The 21,620-nt window shown below is 46.1% G+C and overlaps 1 protein-coding gene across 10 annotated transcripts in view; it reads right to left on the bottom strand.

The window, feature by feature from the left end:
* DGKG (diacylglycerol kinase gamma) overlaps window positions 1-21,620 on the bottom strand; it is a 210,109-nt gene that overhangs the window by 112,574 nt on the left and 75,915 nt on the right. For 9 of the 10 annotated variants that reach the window (XR_013828564.1, XR_013828565.1, XM_079923090.1 and 6 more), the window contains 8 exons: window positions 19,557-19,606; window positions 16,172-16,246; window positions 15,341-15,463; window positions 10,767-10,884; window positions 9,129-9,217; window positions 4,861-4,953; window positions 3,239-3,298; window positions 688-767 (listed from right to left, as the gene is read on the bottom strand). Coding sequence is in view for 8 of the 10 variants with exons in the window: in XM_079923090.1 (XP_079779216.1) it covers window positions 688-767; window positions 3,239-3,298; window positions 4,861-4,953; window positions 9,129-9,217; window positions 10,767-10,884; window positions 15,341-15,463; window positions 16,172-16,246; window positions 19,557-19,606 (688 nt within the window). In the remaining 2 variants the exon portion in view is untranslated. Of the gene's footprint in view, window positions 1-687; window positions 768-3,238; window positions 3,299-4,860; window positions 4,954-9,128; window positions 9,218-9,927; window positions 10,017-10,766; window positions 10,885-15,340; window positions 15,464-16,171; window positions 16,247-19,556; window positions 19,607-21,620 lie in introns of all 10 variants that reach the window. The other variant, XM_079923088.1, reaches the window with a different exon arrangement.

The following is a 21,620-nucleotide window of genomic DNA, read 5'->3' on the forward strand; positions in this document are numbered from 1 at the left end:
TTGGGGCAGAGGAGGGCTGGGGGCAGTGACCACATCTAGGCTTGGTTTCAAGGCTCCAGCTTGAGGCTAATCAGGTCAGTTCAGGAGGGGTGCTCCGCCCCTAGGACTGGGGTGGGGACTCTCATAATTCTTGCTTAAACCCTGCTTATTATTTTTTAAAACCTGGATTCCAGATCACCCTGCCCCAGAGCTGAACACTGGGAGGCAGAGCTGCTCTGCTCCTTGCCACCCCTCCTCTCCCCTTCTCCTGGGGCTTCCCACTGACTGGGCGTTTCCTTCACTGATGAGACGGGTGCCCTGCTTTCTCAAGGGTGGGATAGGCCAGGAGGTCTCAACCAGGTGCCTCTGCCACGTCTCTTAAATCAAGAAAAGACTTGCAAGGCTGGGAAGTTAACGGACGTCTCAGAACTTGGTCTGATTCTGGGAACCATAATAATGGCCCACGTGACAGGCCCTAGGCTAGCACTGTGTCTATTTTAATGTTCACGACACCCCTGTGGGAGGAGAAACGATTATTACCTCCGTTTTACAGGGAGGAAACCAAGGCACAAGGACATTAAGTCCCTTGGACCAGGTCATCAAGCGGTCTGTGGTAGGGTTGGGATTGGACCACAGGTTTGCCATGTCCACAGCCCCCTTGGTTACAGTTGGCCTAGCCTCTCCATCTCGAAAAAGAAGAGAACATACCTTTCTCCTTGTCTCCCTCCACTCTTGGGGTTCACCAAAACCAGCAGAGGGTGGGTACCCGGGGTGGGGATGATCTTATACTTAAAAGGCAAAAGAAAAAGAAATTAGCTCTGTTTCAGCCAATAGGAAGAATGCGATGAGAGTGGATGCTAAGGCAGCTCCTGGGAGAGAAGCAGTTCCAGGCACGGAGGAGAGGAGGTCAGGAGGCAGTAAGGTGCTGGTCCACTGGCTGAGTTTTCTGAGGGATGAAACAGCTAAGTGTCTCCAGCCTAATGGCCTTTAAGTAGTGTTAATGGTGACAAGCGTTTGAAGTTGGGATCAGAGATGGGGCAATGGCATTACAACTTCAAATTACTCACAATGGTGTGGCACTGTGCCCACGGCACGAGATTAGATTTTGTGAGGGATACAACTGAGTATGATCTTAAAAGTCAGGGCCATCCGGCCTACACCTAAATAAAGTAACAGCCATGGAGTTAGCTATACTTCCACCCCAGTACCTTCCATATCCACATTTCCAGCCCCCATTTTCCTCCTGAGCTCTGGTTCCACATTTCTCACTGTCCAGGGGGTACATTCAGCCAGATGTCTCACCAGAACACGCTCCAAACCTGACCTATCTTCTTTCCCCACAAACCTGGCCCTCTCTCCTGGCTACTGTTATTACTCATCCAGGCATACAGGGAAGACCCTGTCCTGCCAATTCTTTCCCTGGAATGTCTCTTTATCTCCAGCAGCTGCCACAGTGCCCACACTGCTCGGGCCTTGCCCACCTCAGGGGAAGTCCTGTATGCTGTCCCCACGCAGTTCCTTCCCAGGACATCACTAGTCATACCACTCCTGCTCAGAAACCTTTAAAGACGTCTCGTTACCCAGAGGATAAAATCCAGATCTCCTAAGCTGGCATGCAAGGCATTTAAGTGCAGCCCCAATCTACTGTTCTCTCTTAATTACTGTAACCTTCACTGCAGTTCCAGCCAAGCCTGGCTCGTACCTTCTAGGGAGTTAATTCCCACCCTTTGGGGCTGCTCACACTGGTTTCTTCTTCTCCTGAAATGCCCACTTCCTTCTTTGCAACCTCTTAAAAAAGAACTCCTCATTCTCAGGGCCCGATTCAAGAGCTACTTCCTCTGTGAAGTTTTCCTTGATCATTGCAACGAAAGCTATTGCACTTGAAGCATATATTGGTTTGGCCAAAAAGTTCGTTCTGGATTTTCCATAAGGTCTTATGAAAAACCAGAACCAACTTTTTGGCCAACCCAATAATATCTTCTGGGTTTCTTTTGTTATCATTTATTTGTACATGTCTTTATTTTTTATTTTCTCAGGTAAATATCACAAAACATCAAATGGATTTTAATGCCTCAGGAGCAGGGCGTGTGTGTGTATAACCTTTCTACCAAGGGCCCCATTGCCCCAGATACAAGAGTGGGCACTCGATAAATACCTGTATCTTCAGCAGAAGGACACACCGATAGAGATGCAGCTTTGCTCCATATTCACTATCTAATGCCTACTTTTCCAGATTGCACACTAAAAATTCACCAAACACAGGGCCATATTGTTTGAAATGGACAGCAGCATCCTTTATAAATTTTAGGAATTTTCTCATCTGCCAAGAGTGATTATTTGTGTGAAACCCAGAAGCATCTTGGAGCTTAAGGAGTAATTCTTTATCTCTGGGGGTGATATCCAAAATGTTTTAACAACCTGTACAGCATGGGCACTGCCCAATCAGAACAGATGCAGGATAACCAGATAGATGCCAGCTGTAAACAACTGACATACCTGCGCCGTGTGTGTGTGTGTGTGTGCTCCATCTGACTTTCTCCCTTTCAAGGTGTCTAGAGCTTTCCCACATTAAGCACCATTGCTTATGTTTTACACTCATCTACATGTTCTCATTGAATCTAGGAGCATCTATGGGAGGTGGGCAGTGCAGGGATTGCTACGCCCCCCCTTTCAAACAAGGAAACTTAAGGTTCAGAGGCAGAGGAGAAGGCCCCGGTGTGCTATTTCCTTTTCTGGTACTTGTTCTACCTCACCAGGCTGCCTTTCCTGCATTCCCTGGAACTTTGTGAAAGGCACAAAGAGAAGTTCATTGGTGGATCCAGCTAAAAAAATGAGTTCTGAAATATACGTTTAAGGATGAAGAAGAACTTTTGGATCTAGTTAACTCTGTTCTGGCAGATCACGTTCTGCAGACAGCTTGGCAGTCCTGGAAAACCTACTTGTCTACCTTTAAGTCACATTCTTGTTATTATTCAGGGAGTATGCATAATGAAGTTCCATGCATTGTGTTCCTAAAAAGGTGATAAAGCCAGTTCGGCCAGCCACGGGATCAACCAACCTCCCTTCGCACCACTTGCCTACAGTGTGGTTGTCAAAGGTAACCCCAGAGGCTGGAAATACAGTGTCCTGTGTGATATAATCAATCAGATAAGAAAGCAGATGTTGAGATGTGTTTCTCTAGAAGCCAAATCCTGTTCTCCCCTCCACAGCCTTGGACCAGCTTAGAACGAGTGAGTAGATTTGGGGCTCGCCGAGGTACCTGCGTTACAAGTTCGTCCTTGGCTGACATGCTACCATCAGACTTCCCATCTTGCCTGTCCTATAAAAGAGAGGAAAGACAAGCATCTTTTGAAAAAAAAAAATGCCTACTACAAAAAAGGAAATCAGAAGAAAAACAAATGGTTAATATAAAGGAAGAGAATAGAAAACCAATATAGTGTAGGGAGGAGTTTTTCAAAGTGGGACTTTGGACGTGAAAAAAGAAATGTTCCCTTTGGGTTTCTCAAGGACTCTCCAGGCAGTTGTCATCACTTGCCCTGACTTTAACTTCGAGACACTGGAAGGGACACAGTGTTTCAGAGGAAACACTGAAATGGGCAGAAATCTACTTTGTTGATTTAGAAGCCTGAGCTTTGAGAAGCAAGGTCTCAGATCTGGTTTCTCTGTTAAGCACTACCTAAATGATGTAATCCTAAGTCATATGTCCTATTTTGTTTGTTTGTTTTTTCAATGTTCATTATTCATTTCATTGAGGTTTAATGTCACATATAGTAAAATGCTCAAATTTAAATCTAGAGTTCTGTGAATTTCTGCATACGTATACGCCCTCGTAACTACTGCCTCTTCCGGCGTAATTCTGTTGTGACTCTTGACACCTTACTGGTTTTGCCTGGCTTTTGAATTTCATATCAATGGAATCATAGACCATATCTTTTCTGAGTCTAGGTTCTTTTGTTCAGCATTATATTTTTGGGATTATCCATATTTTTGCATCTAAGCATGGTTGTTTTCCATTGCAATGCAGTATTCCATTATACTAATCTGCCTCAACTTATTTACCTATTCTCTTGTCAGTGGTCATTTAGCTTGCTTCCAGTGCCTGATTGTTATGAATAAAGTTGATAGGAACATTCCCGGACATGTCTTCTGGTGGAATAAAGGCTCGTATTTCTCACGGGAGGGCAATTATTGAGTCATAGAGTTTGTGTATTTCCAACTTAGTAGATACTGCCAAATAGTTTTTAAAGTGGTGGGTTTTTTTCTCTAGTTTTTAATAAGAAAGAAGATGGTCAAGTCCAGGGTGAGATGTGAGGAATCAGTGGAACTCAGCAGCATCTTTAACATGGAAGGAGGACAGTTAAGGTGTTTGGTGCCTGGCTTGAAAGAGGGGTCTTCAACACAGGAGACAGAGAAAGTTTCAGATGGGGATAAATAGAGTTTACGTTTGCATCTTTCATTTCCAAGAAGGGCTGTGACACCCAAGTGGAAATCTTCAAGGCAGAGGGAGGTCCATGTTTGGACACAGGAGACAGGGTGACAGGGACAAGGGAGGCCTGGGAAGCCTAGCTGTGCACAGGTGTTCACTGAGGTTCCATATATGTGATCTGCCTGCAAGGTGCTTAGAATGAATGCACTTTCCTTGCTGGGCCATTTCAGAGCATTCTGGGTGGCCAGCGGTTGGAATCATTTTAGTCAGGGAAGTTTTCCCGGACAATCTGACTGTGCAGCACTGACCTCTTTTAAACTTGGGCTGAAAACACAAATCCTAAGAGTTGCTGAGGGAGCCCTCGGAGGGGTGTGACTGTCTGAATGCTGCCTGCATCTGAAACATGAGCTGGGGTTGCAGGGGAGCCAGAGCCCCATCGGGGCGGCAGCACTTACCCGGGTGATGGGGCATATTGACGTGGGCAGCAAAATATGGTCTCTGAGCTCCCCACCGTCACACAAAGTTGACAATTCACATTTGCGGTGAAACTGGAGGAAAAAATGAAGATGAGAGTTAAGTGAAAGTGATCAAGGAAATGTCAAGTATGAGGGTTCAGAAATTTACTAGGGAGGCAGGTTGCCTAGTGCTCCTCTAAATCCTGATGCACTGCTGGCTTTCACAGTATAGCAGAGAGAGAGACAGAGAGAGAGTGTGTGGTGTGTAGTGTGTACCGGTGTCTGTGCTTGGTTATGGGTGCCAAGTCTGCTGTGGGCAGAGAAAGGAGACCAAGTGCTGCCCATGGCAGCTGGAGCAAAACGGTCCCGAGCAGGCCTGTGGCCTGTCCGTATAGCACCCCCACGTGGATTCCAGAGCCCCCATGGGATATTTGCTCCCTAGGCTCTGAGACACTGGAAGGAAGGAGATCTTGTTGAACAAACCCATGAGAGGCTGGAGGTGAACCCCATGACTCGACCTCTGCATTTTAAGAGTTCTGCAGTCTGACACGTCCTTTCTGAGGCTGATACCCAGTCAAGGGGACAAGACACGGCACTGAGTCTGCTTTGGAAGGCAGGTCAGGCAGCTCCAGGTGTCCAAGGAGGAAGTGGACATTTGTCATGGATGATGGCAGTGGGCACAGGCCTCTTGTCCAGGCAGTGGGGTTGCTGTCAGGAATATGCCTTCCTCTGATGCAGGTGACTGAGTATCTAATTCCTCTCCCACTCTGTCAGTGCCCCCGGCCCAGACAACACCCAGGCGAAGGAAGTTAATGGTCCAGCCTGCTGTTCACAGCTGCCTGGCCACAAAGAGAGCAGACTGGTCAGCTTCTTCTTAAGCAGCCCTGGGGGGTGCCCTCCCTCTGGGCATCTTGGTGATTTACTGGAGGCAGTTAGACTTAGGGCACTGAACAGGGGCTCTAGGCTCCCTCTCTAGCTTTGCCCACGTAGCTCTGCTCATGCCCTCTGGCAGGATGCTTGAGCAAAAAACCACACTGAAAAGCAGCAGGACTGCCCTGGGCGCCAACCCACCGTCATCCGGCACCACAGGCAGTGCCGCGCGGTGACACTCTGGTAGCAGTTGATACTTTTGTGGCACCAGTCACACTTGACAGAGGAATTCCCTTCCACCCACGCATGCTGCGTCCCCTGCAGGAGGGAAGTGAAGGATACCAGGGAAGGCTGCAGAACCGCATCCCAGGGCCCTGGGCCTGAGGAGAAGGGTCGGGGAGGAGCGCAGGGAGCGGGGAGGCCAGAGAGGGTTGGTTCCTGTTTAGTGGGTGCACTTCTGGATGCCAGGCTGCTTTGCTGAACTGCACCAGTGTGGTCACTCCCTACCTAACCTCTATCATGCTAATCGAGGTGGATGGAAAGCCACTTTGCCTGCTCTTTGAACAGTTCACCCCCCCTGGCAGTCAAGCCTCTGAGCATCTCGTCTTGCAGTTCATCTGTGTGTCACCGGAACTCTTTGCAAAGGGATGTATTTGTGTGTGCCCTTTTCTGGAAGGCAGTGGGGTGCAGGGAAACGCAGCAGGGCTTGGGCTACAGACAAAACTGGTTGGAGTCATTGATCTTCCACTTTGCAGCGGGGTGACCTTTGGCCAGTTCCTGGACCTCTCTGAGTCTCAGGTCCTTCATCTGCAGAAATTGGCATCAAATGCCCCACCTCTGGGTTTTCTGGGAGGATTCAACGAGACAGCACATTTGGAAGGGCCTTCCTGGCACAGTCCTGGCCCTTGGGGGGGTGCCCCTGATGGGGAATCCCTTCCCCCTCTGTCTTCTATGGGTCGGTGCCTCTCAGCCTTAGCAGCCCCTCAGGACCACCTGGCCGGCATCTAGAAGTCCTAATGCCCAGCCCTCACTCCAGACAAAATAAATTAGAGTCTCTGGGGATGAGACCCATCATTAGTATGTTTTAGAGCACACTGAGTGATTATCACATGCAGCCAAGGTTGAGAAGCACTCAGGAAGGAAGTTAGAGAGAAAGCCCCAAGGGATTAGTGTGGGTCATCAGCCAGCAGCTTTCACATCTGTTTCCTGGAGAGCGTGTTGTACCTGCCTCTTGGCCAGGACATGCCCCTGAAGCAGCCCAGGAACTTGGGAAGCAGGTGTGAATGCATGTGTACGTGTGTGACTATAAATGCAAAGCGACCCATGACACCAAATTCTGGGGGTCTGAGCCCTCAGTTAAGTCCCCCGGGAATTCTATAGAACTCCTCAAAAAATTTTTCACCAGGGTATCCTGAATAGCGGAAGGGGTGGATATGGACTCTGGGGGAACGTGGGGACATAGCCTGAAGTGCCAACTGCAAGCACAATATTAAAAACACATGGAATATCTGCATGACACCATCCATGTCTGTATTAGGTAAAAGTTTTAAATTACTTATCAGTTAAGTTACTGTGTCCTCCTTCCAAAAGATTTTTGGTAAAACTGTTGCTCTAGAAGATGTGTCACATGTACTTTGTAGTTTCTCCTTCTGCCATTCACCCCTGAGGGTATAAAGAACTCAGTTTGCTAATCAATTTGTCATCTACATGGTCACAATGAATTTGTTCTGAGATTATTATTATTTTTACTTTACAGAGAAAATATATGAGGCTGCAGAGAGGTTAAGTAACTGGTCCTAGGTTCCACGGCTGGTAAGTGGCCAAGCAGGGACTCATGGCCAGGTCTCCTGACTCCAAGTCCACGGCAGTCTCCCGACACCACGTTACCTTCTCCATCCTCTTCCAGGGTCAGAAGAGATGGTTAAAGACTTAGGTTGCCTCTGGAGACTCAGAAGCTCGTGAATGTGCCCTGCTGGTCCCTCAGAGGCCTCCCTCTGTTCCAAGTGTGGCAACGGCAGGAGTGCAGGCTTAGGGCCTGAGCCCAGGAGGTACACCATATGTCCTGGTGAAAGGCATGGACATGGAACAGTGTGTGTATGGGCGTGGTACGGAACGAGTAGACAAGAGGCCACGCGGCGTCTCACAGGCATGCATGCGTGTCCCTGGAGGTGCCCTTCTCTCTCGGAGTCCTACTGGGGGAGGGCTGGATACCACTCCCACCTGCTAACCATCTCCTGACTTAGATTCCTCAATGGGGTTTTCCCTCTGCAGGAACTCGGAGTGCCTTTCCCCTGCTAATTTGAAGAAGAGTCTATTTCCAGACTCAGTGAATGGTACCAGCCAATGGCCACCTTAGAAACCTGGTAGCCATTTCCAACCTCTCTCCCTCTCTCATCCCCTACACGATTGTCACCAGGTCCTTGTGGTAGGACCTTCCAAATTATCTCTCAGACTCTCCCTTTATGTCTTCCACCTTAGCCAGTGGGACAGCCAAAACACTCAACAACCGGCGTGGCTGGGGGACACTCACTCAGCACAGACACAGCCATCACTGTGCTACTGCAGACGTAGCAGAGCATAGTGGGTGAGTGCAGACGCCACCCCAGTCAGGCCCTAGGGCAGCATTAACTCTTGCCTGAACTGTTGTGAAAGTTTTTTTCATCCCCTCTGATCTGATCTCTCTCTGGCACCATGGTCAGAGCAATTAACCTAATCTGCAAACCCAAACACCTCCTCATGTACTCAAAGCTCTTCAACGGCCCCTTAGCTACAAATGAAACCCCTTCCCAAGTCCTCAGCTGGCCTCACAAGACCTGGATCTCACCAGTTCTGCAGCACATCTCCCGCCGCTTCCTTCTAAGCATCCTCTATCCCAGTCACACGGAACCAAGTACAGATCCGATAATAAGCCACGTCTCCACGCCTTCACACTTGAGACTTCTCCAGCCTGGGGTGCCTTGTCCTCCTTGATTCCTTATGAGATCCCGCTGATTTGGGTTCAAGACACAACTCAAATGCCATCTTTTTGGTGAAACCTTCCCTGTCCGCCACCCTTGGTGCCTCAACTGCATGTCCCACACAGCCCTATTGCTACTGCACAGCTCGCTACTTTGCGCTTCGCTTACATGCCTGTCTCCTCCCACTAGACTGCACAGTCCTCCAGGCTGAGGACCACCTTTTAACCTGCATACCCCCTGGCACAGGATCTGGCACACCGTGGGCACCAGGGAGATGCTAAATGGATTGATGGATGGACAAGATGGTTTAAGGGTGGTCCTCAAGGCAGAGAAGGGACTGTATAAAGCTCCCAAAGCCCCTTCCTGCCCAGGAATCTGTGGAGATGGACATGTTGCCTGGGACACAGCATGCAGGAGAAGAAGACAATAGGTATCACCAACCTCTCCTCCCCTTTTGGTTTTTGAGTTCGTTTTGATACACCCAGGAATGTTTTTGGATACACAGCGTTCATGGACGGTGTATTTACAGTCTGAAAATAAAAATAAGAAAAGTGACTGTGAGTGACCACATAGGGAAGGTCAGCCATCCCCCTGCCCCCCACCCCAGCTGAGGCCCATGCCTCCCTCTGCGTGGCCAGTCAGGGGCAGGGGACATATGGAGCTGGCCTTGCCTAATGGCAATTCAAGTCTCCGGTTGTTCACTGAGAAGAGTCCATGACTATCTCCCAGACATGCTCCTGCACCCTACCCCCTGCCACACTGCCTTCCACCGTGGGTGGTGAACGCAGCAGGAAGACATACCCAGAAAGGTGCTTTCCGCTTAAGGGGAGTGAGGAGTCATCCTGGCTATGCCAATGCCACAGTACTGAATGTCAGGATGTTGGGGCGTGGATAGCAAGGCCGGGGTCTTCCTAACTCTGGAGACAGGAAGGCCTGAGCCTGAACTCTGGCTCTGCCCTTTGTAACTACCCACACAATCTAGGGTAAGTTCCTTCACTGCTCTGAAATTCAGGGTTTTCTACAAAATGGGAAGAAGATTGCTTTCTCTTTGCAGCATTACATAATTTGTATAAAGCACCACGTGTGCGGGTCAGAACAGCTATTCCACAAATGACTGCTGTTGTTACTGTTTACTACTGTGCCAACAGGCCTAGAACGTACTAGGAATGAGGCTGGCCCTATGAAAAGTGGGTGAGAGCTGGATTTGAAATAGGTGCTGGAAAGACAGGGGGGCCCCTACTTTTGCCTGCTGATGCTTGCTCTTGGTAGACACTGGGCCCAGCTCTGCTACGATGACTTTTGTGGCTGAGGTTGCCTGCTGCCTGGCTCCTGTGTGCATGGCAGATAAAACATTTTGGTGACCCGCCCCGTACCCGACGGCCCTCGCTGCCGCAGCAGCTCCCCAGTCCCTGGAGGGTTCAGGCTGAGTGCTTGCTGTCTGCATCCTGAGGTGGGGGGCAGGATTCTGTACCCACGCAGCCTGGGCCCTACAAAGCCTTCTTGCTGCAGCCCCTCCCTTCTCTTCCTGCTCTGCAAACCCACCCCTTTTCCTACATGACCCCTTCTTTCTTCCTTCTCCTCCATCTCTTTCTTCTGTCCTCCTTTCCAGTCTCCCTCCTTCCTTTTCCATGTGTGTTTTTTCTCCTCTCCAATCTGACTTTACTAAATAGATTATAAAGTCAAACAAATGGATAATTTTAATTCCATTGTATATATGAATATAGTTGCTTATTAATTAAAAAAAAAAACAAACAGGTTCTTCTGACCAACCAAAACATTCACTAGCAAAACTCAATTGAAATTATTATGAGATGCTTTTTAACTACATTTGAACCTTAATAACTTTTTCTAGGCAGTCAGTGGCCTATGACGAGACTCTAATAGGATAATATTTGTCCCTTTGACTTGGGTAGAACAAAAATAGGACATGGAAGTTTTGCTTTATTTTCTGCTGTTGGAATAATATGGCAAATCCCTCAAGCTAGGAAGCAGAGATGCCTAAACTTTTCTGGGAATGGCTCAATCATGTATAGAGCAAGACAGTTCCTGGGAAAAGGGGTTTGAAGGAAGTTTACTCACAAATGCAGCACAGGCCTTGCTTCCGAGCGCCCATCAGCATGACATGGCAGAAGTTGCAGTAGGTTGGTTTCTTGAAATGCTTCATGGTCCAGGCGTGCCTCCCGTCCCCCTTGGAGCCCTGCGGGGACAGCAAGGGAATGAGATGCAGGCAGCCCCACTCTTTCTAAAAAGTCTCTTCTCATATTTGGAAAACAAATTTATTTTGTTATTCACGTATTCACAAATTTATTTTGTTATTCACTTATTTTACTGTTGTAAAGATTATTTTAATAGAAGTGCAAATCAAAACAAAATTCTTTGTGTGTATTTTCTAAAATAAGCAAATATTAAAAATTAGGGCCATCTGAGTAGAGTATGTGGTGGGGGGAGTGGAAATCAGAACAATCTTTCTTTCTTTCTTTCAATCATCTATTAATCATCTATTACCTATCAATCATCTATTATCTATAACGATCTATCATCTATCTATCACCCATCTATCTATCCTTTAAATGTTTACAACCTTCAACTTATAAACTTCCTTTCTTGGATTCTATCCTAAAGAAATCATTTTTGATAGATGAGCATTTTTGTGCTCTGTCAGATGTTTAACCCAGCATTATTTAAAATAACTGAAAATATCCTACAGGCCTCAAAATGACCAAAAGGTTTGTGGTACATCTGTATGATTTAATGTTAAGTGGCCATCAAAAACATATTTATAAGAACATTGAATGGTTTGGGAATGTGCTCATGATACTAAGTTCTAAGGGAAAAAAACAGAATGCAAATTTGATGATATATTATGATCTCAGTTTTATACAATGATATGTTGTACGGGAAAAAACGTCACCAAACTGTTAACAGAGGTTAGCTATAGCTAGCAGCACTATGGATTTATTTTATTCTCTAATTTCTACTTTCTTCCGTATTTTCCAAATTTTCTACAGTGAGGAGGTACTAGTTTTACAATCAGAAAAAATTAGCTTAGTAAAAACAATGTACTCCTCTCATCACCTTTCTGTGCACAGATAAAACAGCAAAGGGACAGAGACAGAAAGAGGGTTAAGCCATTTCCCCCTGACTTGGCTTGGGAGCAAATTCATTCTATCTACCAGATAAGCCAAGCCTCACATAATCACACACCTTCCTTGGACACCAAAGCTCCCACCTTCTAGCCCCTGGGAGCATAGGCTTGCTGGAGACTGTGGCTTCAGGCGCATCCCTCCAGGTATGGTGTCCTTGACCTTTTGTCATAGGCTCCATCAAAAGAGTAACACTCAAAAAAAAAAAAAGAGTAACACTCTTGGGCTGTTGTTAAGGGTAGTAAAAAGTACTGTAAGGTGGTAAGGATTGAGAGTCAGGTACATGGAGTCCAAAGTGCTGGATTGAAACCCACTTCTTACTTCTGTGTCCCTCTGGTTTGGGTTGGTCATAGTGGCCAGATCCATTCCTGTGCTCAACTCTTCTGCTAACGGTCTCTAGAGGAGCCCACATGCTTTTCAAATGCTGGTCTCCTCCTGGGGCCAGGATACGTTATTTTCTTCTTACCACCTCAAAACCCTGCTTCTTCCAAAACCTGAGTCTTACAGAATTAAAGCCTTTTTATCTAATGGCTTCTACTTTAGTAAATGGGTTCACTAACTGATTAAATGATCCACTTAAATATCTATTCATTCATTCCTTTGACAAACATTGACCTCAAGGGATTTTTGTAAAAATTAAGTGAAATACTGTAAGTGAGGATTCTAATCCAGTGCCCGACACATTGAAAATGAAAACATTTATTAAGTTCCTACTCCGTGCTAGGCAGTAGGGGACACAAAAATAAGTAGAGTGCTTTCCTACGTGTAAGGAGGTACATTTAGACCCGTTCTAGAAATGAAGAAGCAAAGACTCATAGAAGTTATATAAATAGCCCAAGACCACACAAATAATAAGTGACCAAGCTGAGCCCGTAGTCACACTGGGGGCTCTTGCTGGCCTCGGAGCCCATGCTTCTTCCATGCCTCTCCTGTACCTCCACAGACCAGGGTTTTCCTTCATGGACAGAAGGGAAATTACAGTACTCTTAGCAGACCCAGCTCCTTCTTCATCCAGCCCAAGGGATGGTCATTTGACCTGAAATACCTTTATTGGCAAAATCAATTAGTATCTGAGCAAGGGAGAGTCAGCTATTTTCATAGATACAGGGTAAGAAGCAAAGGGACCCTGACTTGGGATAAAGTAACATTTCTGCTTGGGTTATAGCACCATCATGTGGCTCCTTTATTTCTGCACGTTGGCGGCTGCAGGGCGTAGGAGTAACGTTCCTTACGCACGCCAGGTTTTGGGTTGAGACTGCAGTTCCCTTGGGAGGCAGACTGTTTCTCATACATGCCATTCAGAGATCCCCAGACTTTTCAGTGGCCACATGTGGGTTTTGAAAAAAGCCAAACAAGCAAGGTGGCTTTTAAGACATCGAGGAACGCTTTCCCTAGAACCCCAACTATTAATGTGAAAACATACAATTTAGTGCCTATTTTCAAATAAATGCATAAAATTTCAATTAATAAAAACCAAATGCACATTTGTTTTTTGTTTGCATTATTCCTGAGGTAAAGTATGGTTTTAATACAAGGCTGATTTGGCATCAGGGGGAGACACTGGGGAGAATGCTGAAGAAATAATGTCTCTCCCTCTTTCAGCCATAAAACAGTGGATCCCCTCCAAGCAAAGAGTTGGTGGCACTTTGGACTCAACAAGTCCAAAATAGGAAACAGAACTAGAAATTGGTTCCTTGTGATTAAAATGTCCCATCTCTATTTCCATGTTTCAGAGAAAAAACAGGTGCATTAGAACAGCACTCAAGCAGAACTTTCACTTTGATTCAGCTATAATCTTGAGCCTTGATAGCAGAAAGTATACCTAACCTATCTGAGCACCCCCAGGTCCTAGCGCACGTGGGTTCGTGCACACAGTAGGTTCTTGGTAAGAAATCACTGCATGAGAAGTCTGCTGTCACTGAATATGGAAGACGGCTTCTGGTACTAACTAGGTGTGTGTCCATGGGCAAGTGCCTTTACCTCTCTGGTCCTTGGAATGAAAAAGGAAGGGGACAGACCAGGGAGCACCAAGTTCTCTTCCAGCTCTGACCTTCTAGGGTTATAAGGAAAAAGGAGATCCTGGTTCATTGATTTCTATTTAGCACTTGGAAAGAGCTGGACACGCTATGAGATAATTGCAGGATTCTTAGTCCTTGAGGGTTGGAGATGAGGGCTCAGCTTTAGTCCTGAATTGCAGAACTGTCAGATGGACACAGCACAGGCAACAACATCAGCTAGAGGCTAACGCAAATGAACCTGCTGTTCTGTCCCTATCTTTGACATTTCAGTAATCTTGAAGAGGTATTGTCTTACAACCCGTGTGACTGTACCGGTAAACGCTAATGTCACCATTTGTACTTTTAGTTCTAATCTTCCCTACCTCATGTATGGAAGCTACTTTCATGGTAAACAAGCAGACCAGGTCAGATGCCAGTGATTTCACATTAAGCCTCTACATGTATTCCCTACTCTGATCAAAACTGGGAGGTTTCTCTAAAACACCCTGAATTTTCTTTCATGTGGGTCTTTGCTCAAGCTACGAACTCTCTCTTCTACCAGCCAAATCATACCCATCCTCGAGAGCCAGATCAAATATCCTAGGTCTTTATCTTTATCTCAAGAATGGGATATCAAAATCCCACACATCCTTCAGAGCCAGGGCAAACACCCTCCAAAGTTTCTTCCACGGGTCTCACTCCTAAGTGTGAGATGTTCGAAAGTGCAGGTTCTTTGGAGTCAAGTACAAATAAGTGCTGGCTATTCTTTTTCCTCTTCGGACTCAGAACCTCAGTTTTCCATCTGTTTAAATGGGTAAAAAAAAATCTACCTTATCTGGTTGTTCTGATTGTTAAATAAGATATTATTATGGGCTTCCCTGGTGGCACAGTGGTTGCGAGTCTGCCTGCCGATGCAGGGAACACGGGTTCGTGCCCTGGTCCGGGAAGATCCCACATGCTGTGGAGCGGCTAGGCCCGTGAGCCATGGCCGCTGAGCCTGCGCGTCCAGAGCCTGTGCTCCGCAACGGGAGAGGCCACAACAGTGAGAGGCCCGCGTACCAAAAAAAAAAAAAAAAAAAGATATTATTATTGAACGCCCTCTGCCTCACAACAAATCAGTATTTTTTCCTTTCTTTCTTCCTTTCCTTCCTTCCTTCCCCAACTCTCTTAGCATTTTTAAACCTAATTTGTGAAAAAGATGGAATTCTTCCCTGAATATTTTTTGCCCTTTGCCTGGTTGAGCATACGTTTCCGGTGGGTGAATATTGTATCTGTGTTCCCTCATAGCCCTTAGAACAGTATCTTTATTTAGTAATAATTTAGTAAACGTCTGTCAAATGAATGAATAATATTTCGGGTACTAATAGGTAAAAAGAGAGGACTTTTGGGCTGGCCTAGAGCATACGGGCTGTCCATTGGGAAGTCTGGGGCAGAAGCCAAGGATATTAACTTCCACATGGAACCTGATGTTTCTGAAAGGTGAGAGGTCTTTGACCTCAAGCTTGTAACTTACAGAGTCGTCCATGCCCAGGAGGACGAGCAATGGGATGGTGGTCATCCCTCCGTGGACCCACTCCTGGAGAGACACAAAGCCATCCCGGTCGTAGTCCATCCCTTGTAACATCTCCTTCAATATCTGTGGAATCCATAGAGCAACCACTGTCCACTTTCCTCTTCGACTTCTCTGCCCCACCCCTGCCCCGCCCACCCTGCCCTTTTCTTTCTCTTCTGTTCTATGTTTTCTGGCTTGTGTTTTATCCCTTTCCCCTCTGATTCGGAGTGAGCAGAGCCATCGAGGGAGCAAATGGGGGTGAGGAGAACAGGGGTCCAGGCCTGGCTCTGCCCTGACCTGTGTGGCCTTCGACAAGCCACCCCAACTCTCTGGATTCTGCTTTTCTCGTCTGTAAACTGGAAGTAGTATTGCTATGTTTGCAGCATGGTAGTGAAGATTAGAGAAAATGTATATAAAACGCTAAATATGATATCGGACTCATAGGAGCGCCCAATGTAATTATTATTATTAATATTTCTAATGATTGAGAAAAATCTTTAAAAGTCTTTCTAGCTCTAAATTCTCTGATCTCTGAGCTCCTGTTATAAAAATTTAGCTTTGGTGAAAGCGTTAGGGGGTATTATTAGGTATTATTATTTGAATTAGTCTATACTTTCCCCTGCCGCCTCTAATCTTTCCTATCAGGGAAGTGGGAGATCAAGGTGTAGGACCCAGAGAAGTCACCTCTAAGAAGATGATCTGGGATAGCCTGCACCGTAAACATGTGTTTCCAAGTCCCACTCTCATCTTGGAAGCTCACTGGAAAGTCACCCCTTGCTTTTGGAAACTCACAGGCCTTAGCTCCGTGGGATCCCACTCGAGATACTGGGCAATGTGTAGCATCTGGTTGACAATACGATCCATCTCCTAGAAAACATCAAGGAGAGAAGCCAACTGAAGATGTGCTTTTACAAGCAAGACTCAAATCCAACCCCGTGGGAAGATGGGCAGGGCAGAGTGTGAGAAGCAGCTGGTACAATATACTGGCATTTCATCAAGCACTCACTATTTGTTTTTGCTCTTTATTTCTGCCTCGACCACAAAGCTCACAAGAAACACAGACCGTGGATAAGCCAGAGGTATGCAGAAAGCTCACTGAACACTGACCTCCTCCTAGACCCACCTTCCTTCCCCTATTCTGTGCTTTGACTTAGCATAGAAAGCACTCCTGTTTCCTCCTTCTTTGTGATCCTACAAATACTTACAAACCAAGGCACTTACTTCTTCCCTCTTTTCCCACACCTCATTCCCACAGCTTTAGCAACTTGGGATTCATCTATACCCCTTGGGGGTCAGTTTCAGTTGGATGTAGAGCCACTGTGTTGGTCCTTTCTCAGGCACTATGATTCAGATTCCTTTTGGCATCTCCTTTGTTTCCTTTGTATCAAGTCCTGGGTCCAGGACTCTTGGAACAGGAAATTCATGAAGGGTATGTTTGCCTAATGAGTGAGCCTTTTGTTTGGTACCAAGGCCAGGCTCCATCTAAAACCTCACAGAATTGTTGGATGCTAATGAATCAGTGCCCTGAGAGTCCCACTGAAACACACTGGACTGAGAAAGCATTTGCATGTCTTGGGCACCATCTAAGATGTTCATAGTAAGGTTGATTTGGGGACACAGGCTGGAGAACTGAAGCAAGGTTTAAAGGTGTTACTTTCACCAGGTAGAATGTTGGGTCAAAATAAGCAAGCTAAAACCCAACAGGGATTTTAAAAATTGTATTTCGTTTAAAGTAGAAAATAACCCATTGCAAAACTGCAGATGAAGTGGTAGATGGGGATAAGGAAGTGGGCAGAATGGTGGGAACAGGGCTCAGCAGAAGTTCCAATGGAAAAGAGCTCGTGAAACTAGTTGGGTCCAAGATCCAAGGTGAGCAAACGATGTGATTCAGGAATGGAGAATTAGACTCAATCTTGGGCTGTGTAAATAGGTGGGCATTTTCAGGGAGCAGAGCGGGCAGATTTCAGGAAGAACTAGTTCCCTGATGTGAATACTTAAAGAGTCCTGGAGGGGTGGGTTCAGTTCTATGCCATATTGTAAGAACGGCATTGACAAACTAGAGCTTGACCAGAATGGAGATTTAAAACTTCCTTATGAGCAACAGTGTAGAAATTAGGAAGTATGAGCTTGGGGAAGATTTTTGGGAAGATGTGATAGTACCTTCAAATACCTGAAGGCCTATTGTGTACAACTGGTACTCCACTGGTCAGCTGCCCCGGTCAGCGATAGAGGGCAGAAGTAAGCTGAGGGATGGAGGGAGGGAAGAGTTGAGGGTTGGCCTATTTTGACCTCACCACTGGGTTGGGGGAGGGGAGAGAAGAGCAGAATCAGGTTTTGTATTGAAAATTTCCCTGGCAGACTAGAGATGCCTTGTGTGCGGGAGGGATGCCTTCTCTAACAGTCATCCCCAGTGGTGGAGCGGCTGTTTTAAGGTACTGGGTGAACTCTCCATTACTGGGAGTGTTCACAAAGAGGCTGGGCATCCAACTGCCAGGGGGTCTTGGTGGGAAGTTGAAAGAGAGAGAACTATTTTGAGACTCACTTCAGTCCACCAGTGTTACCTTCCAAACAGATCCAGAATTTAACCACTTCTTACCACCTGCAATGCTGCTACCCTGGTGCAAGTTACCATCATTTCTTGTCTTGCTTATTTTAATAGCCTCCTAACTGGTATTCCTGCTTGCATCCCCACAGTCTAGACAACGCAGCAGCTAGAGCAATCCCGTTAGGACCTAAGTCAATCATGTCACTCCTCTGCTCAGAATCTCCAATGGTTCTCTACCTCTCCAGAGTAAAAGAGAAAACCCTTTCAATCACCTGTAAGGCTTGATAATGCTTTGCAAACGCCCCGTCCCTTCTCATTACTTCTCTGATCTCATCTCCTATTACTCACTCCAACCTCATCTGTTCAGTCATCCTGTTCCACTCACTCTGGCCTCCTAGTTTATCTGCTAACATTCCGGGCATCCCTCAGGACCTTTGCACTTGCTGTTCCCTCTGCCTGGAAGGTGCTTCCCCATGACTCACTCCCTTCACCTCCTTCAAGTGTCTGTTCAGATGTCCCCTCCTCAGGGAGACCTTCTTTGGTTCCTCCAGCTAAAACTGCAGCTCCCTCCACTACTTCCTTTCCCTCCTTTATTTTCCCTCTAGCACACAGCTCTATCTAACACATACTTGACTATGCTTTGCAGTGTGTGTGTTTGCACTGGAATGAAAGCATCAAGAGGGCCTGGATCTTTGTCTGTTGGCTCACTGATACACCCCCCCAGTGCTTAGAACAGTAGCCGACATATATGAGATAATCAATATGTGTTGATCAAATGCTTGAGATTCTCTTGGTGGTTCCCTCGCGTGACCCAGCTCACGGAACTGCAATGTGGCTGCAGGGATCCCATGAAGACACTCTGGGGTTGAGTGGGAACCGGGACGATGCAGTTGGTCTAGGGACTGGTTCCCTTTCTTCCTCCCTTTGGTCTGACTCAGCCCCGTGCACTTCAACCTCAGAGCCTTTCTGTTAATGAGTCCCATCTCTGACACTGCCAGTCATGAGGACAGGACCTGTCTGATTCTCTTTGCCTTTTCTCCTCTCTACCTTCTTCCTTTTCCATCCTTCTTCTCACTCCATGACCCCTGACCTGTCCCAGCCTCTTCCTGAGGGGAGGTGGGGATGAGACTCAGGCTTCCCCAGGTGTGGTGGGATGGGATCATGTGCTCGGAGCAGACAGAGCCAGACTCCTAGAGCTGGTGCCCTGGGGTATGAGAGGAAGGCAAGGGTAACGGCAAAGCACGCCAGCAGTTACCTGCCTTCTCCTGTCTTCTTGCCCTGGTCTCTCTGCCTCTCCCACCTCCTCTCCTCCACCCCTAGGCTTCAGCAGGAAATTACAGGGGGAATTTCTGAACCAGCTGGGAAGTTAAACTAGATGAGATACTAAAGCATCTCCCCAACCTGAGATTTTGCGATCTGAGCTTCTGGAAGGAAAAAGCAAGTTGGAGTTCACTCTCCTCTGGGCGGGCTCTTTGGAAGTAGAAGGCGGGGGGTTCTAGTCATCTCTGCAGCTCATACTGAGACACTGCTATTCCTATGAAGATGGAGCTGAGAGTGTTCGGACTCTCCCTTCACCTGTTCCCCTCTCCCCCAGCCTTTATTGGATCTTGGAGGGATATTTGGAGAGCTTACCGCTTGGTCCAGGAGACCATTCTCATCCGAATCATAGAGACGAAACATGACTGCAAGAAACACAGAGGTGAGGCTTGAGATGTCCTCCGGGTACCAGGGATGGGCTGAGACTTTGCTGCTGCCAGTTTTTAGATGAAGTCCGTTGCAGCCAGTTCACCCACCCTCCAAGACACAGAGTCTGACCTTCCTTACAGTGGGAAGAGGGAGGAGAACCAAGCCACCTGGCTTCTGGGACTGTCTAAGCAATAACTCTGCCACTGATGAGATCTGGGTCATGAGCGTGATTCCCTGTAGAGCACTCACACCTCTCAGCATCACGGGAACACAACTCAAAGCAGATGCCCCGCTGGTGGTGGGGCAGAGGCACCACAGTTGTAGACGGGACACTGTTTCTACTGCACACAGAAAGGGTGTGGAGTTAGGCAGGTTCAGATCTTGGCCCTGTCCTACCACCTCTAGGGCATCACATAATTCACTTATCTTCTTTAGGCTCAATTTCTTCATCTGTAAGATGGAGATTATAATAGTTTCTTTATCCTAAGTTTTTCTCAAATGAAGATTAATATGTCAGTGATATGCTAAATCTATAGCACTTGGAATGTAGAGAGTACCCAACAGATGTTATTTATTTTTATTTTCTTTCATTAATAAATATTTATATATGGCATTTAACATGTACAACGTACCATCCTATGCACCTTATCATTATTACTTATTTAATCCTCAATAATGGTATGAAGTAGTTATTATTATAGAAGCTATTATATTTCTTTTTCTAAAAATGTCTACATGCAATTCAGAAACATCCTCTACCATGTTCTAGCTGTAGAGAGGTGATGGAAGATAAGAAAGATTTGGGAGTGAATTTTGGGCAAAGGACTAAATGTTCATTTATGGGATTTGGAAACTTGCCATTTCATTCATCTAAAAGGTAGAGATCCTGTCTGTGGTCTCAGAAGTAAGCAGGGTGGGGAGCAGAGCTGAATACATCTTCATTTCCCTCTCATCCTTTAAAACCCTTCATCATGCCTGTGTTCTCTGTGTAACTGCTCTGGACCACTTGGGATGTACCCACAGGGTCACAGCACTCCTGTTAATTTGCCCTTGTGTTGTCACTTCCTTCTACATGTTTTATGTCTCTGGACCTTGTATTTATTCAGTGGTGTCTCTGGTTGGACTTTAAGTTATTTAAAAGTCATGGGCTTCCGATCCTTTGTGACTCCTCCAAATGTCCTGGTCAGAGACACTCTGGGCCCAGGTGGCTCTAACATGGAGTCCTCTTTGGTCCCACTGTGCATGAGGAGTAGAATGAGGAAGTGTGAGCAAGCATCCTACTTTTTAGCAGCATGGCCTTGGGCAAGTCATTTAACTTTTCCATGCTTTCTTACATATAAAATGAGAACAATCATGTCAACTATCTAGGGTTACTGTCAGGTTAAAATGAGAAAATGCATTTAAAGTGCTTAGCAAAAATAAGGTGTTCAGTGATGAGTTAGTATTGTTATTACATTGATGATGGGTGGGATTTCAGGCTATCATTTCCAAAAAAAAAAAATACATGCTTGGTTATCCAGAAAAAAAACTTAACTTGGTTTCAATCACTAAAATCAGAGATGATTTGAATTAATTTAATTTAATTAAAAAAAGAAAACTTTAGGACAAATGACCAAGTTTCTGCAACAAAAAACTGTAGGGAAAAAAATAAGCAAAAGATGAAGAGAGACTAAAGAGACGTAGTAACAAATGGCAATGTATGGACCTTACTTGGATCCCAATTCAAACGAACAGTGCTTGAATTGTTCCCCAAGTGAGGGAAAATAATGAATACTGACTGAATATTTGATAATAGTAAGGAATCGTTTTCTTTAGATGTGATTGTGGTGTTGTGGTTATATTTAAGAAAAAGTTATATTATTTTAGAGGTACATACTGAGATATTTACAGATGAAATTATATGATGTCTGGAATTTGCTTCAAAATAATCTGGGGCAGAAGAAATGAGTGGGAGGTATAAATAAAACACGAGTGACCACAAGCTGGTAATTGTTGAAGGTGGTTGATGGG

The sequence above is a fragment of the Stenella coeruleoalba genome (genome assembly GCF_951394435.1).
Source record: "Stenella coeruleoalba genome assembly, chromosome: 5".
Classification (NCBI taxonomy): domain Eukaryota; kingdom Metazoa; phylum Chordata; class Mammalia; order Artiodactyla; family Delphinidae; genus Stenella; species Stenella coeruleoalba.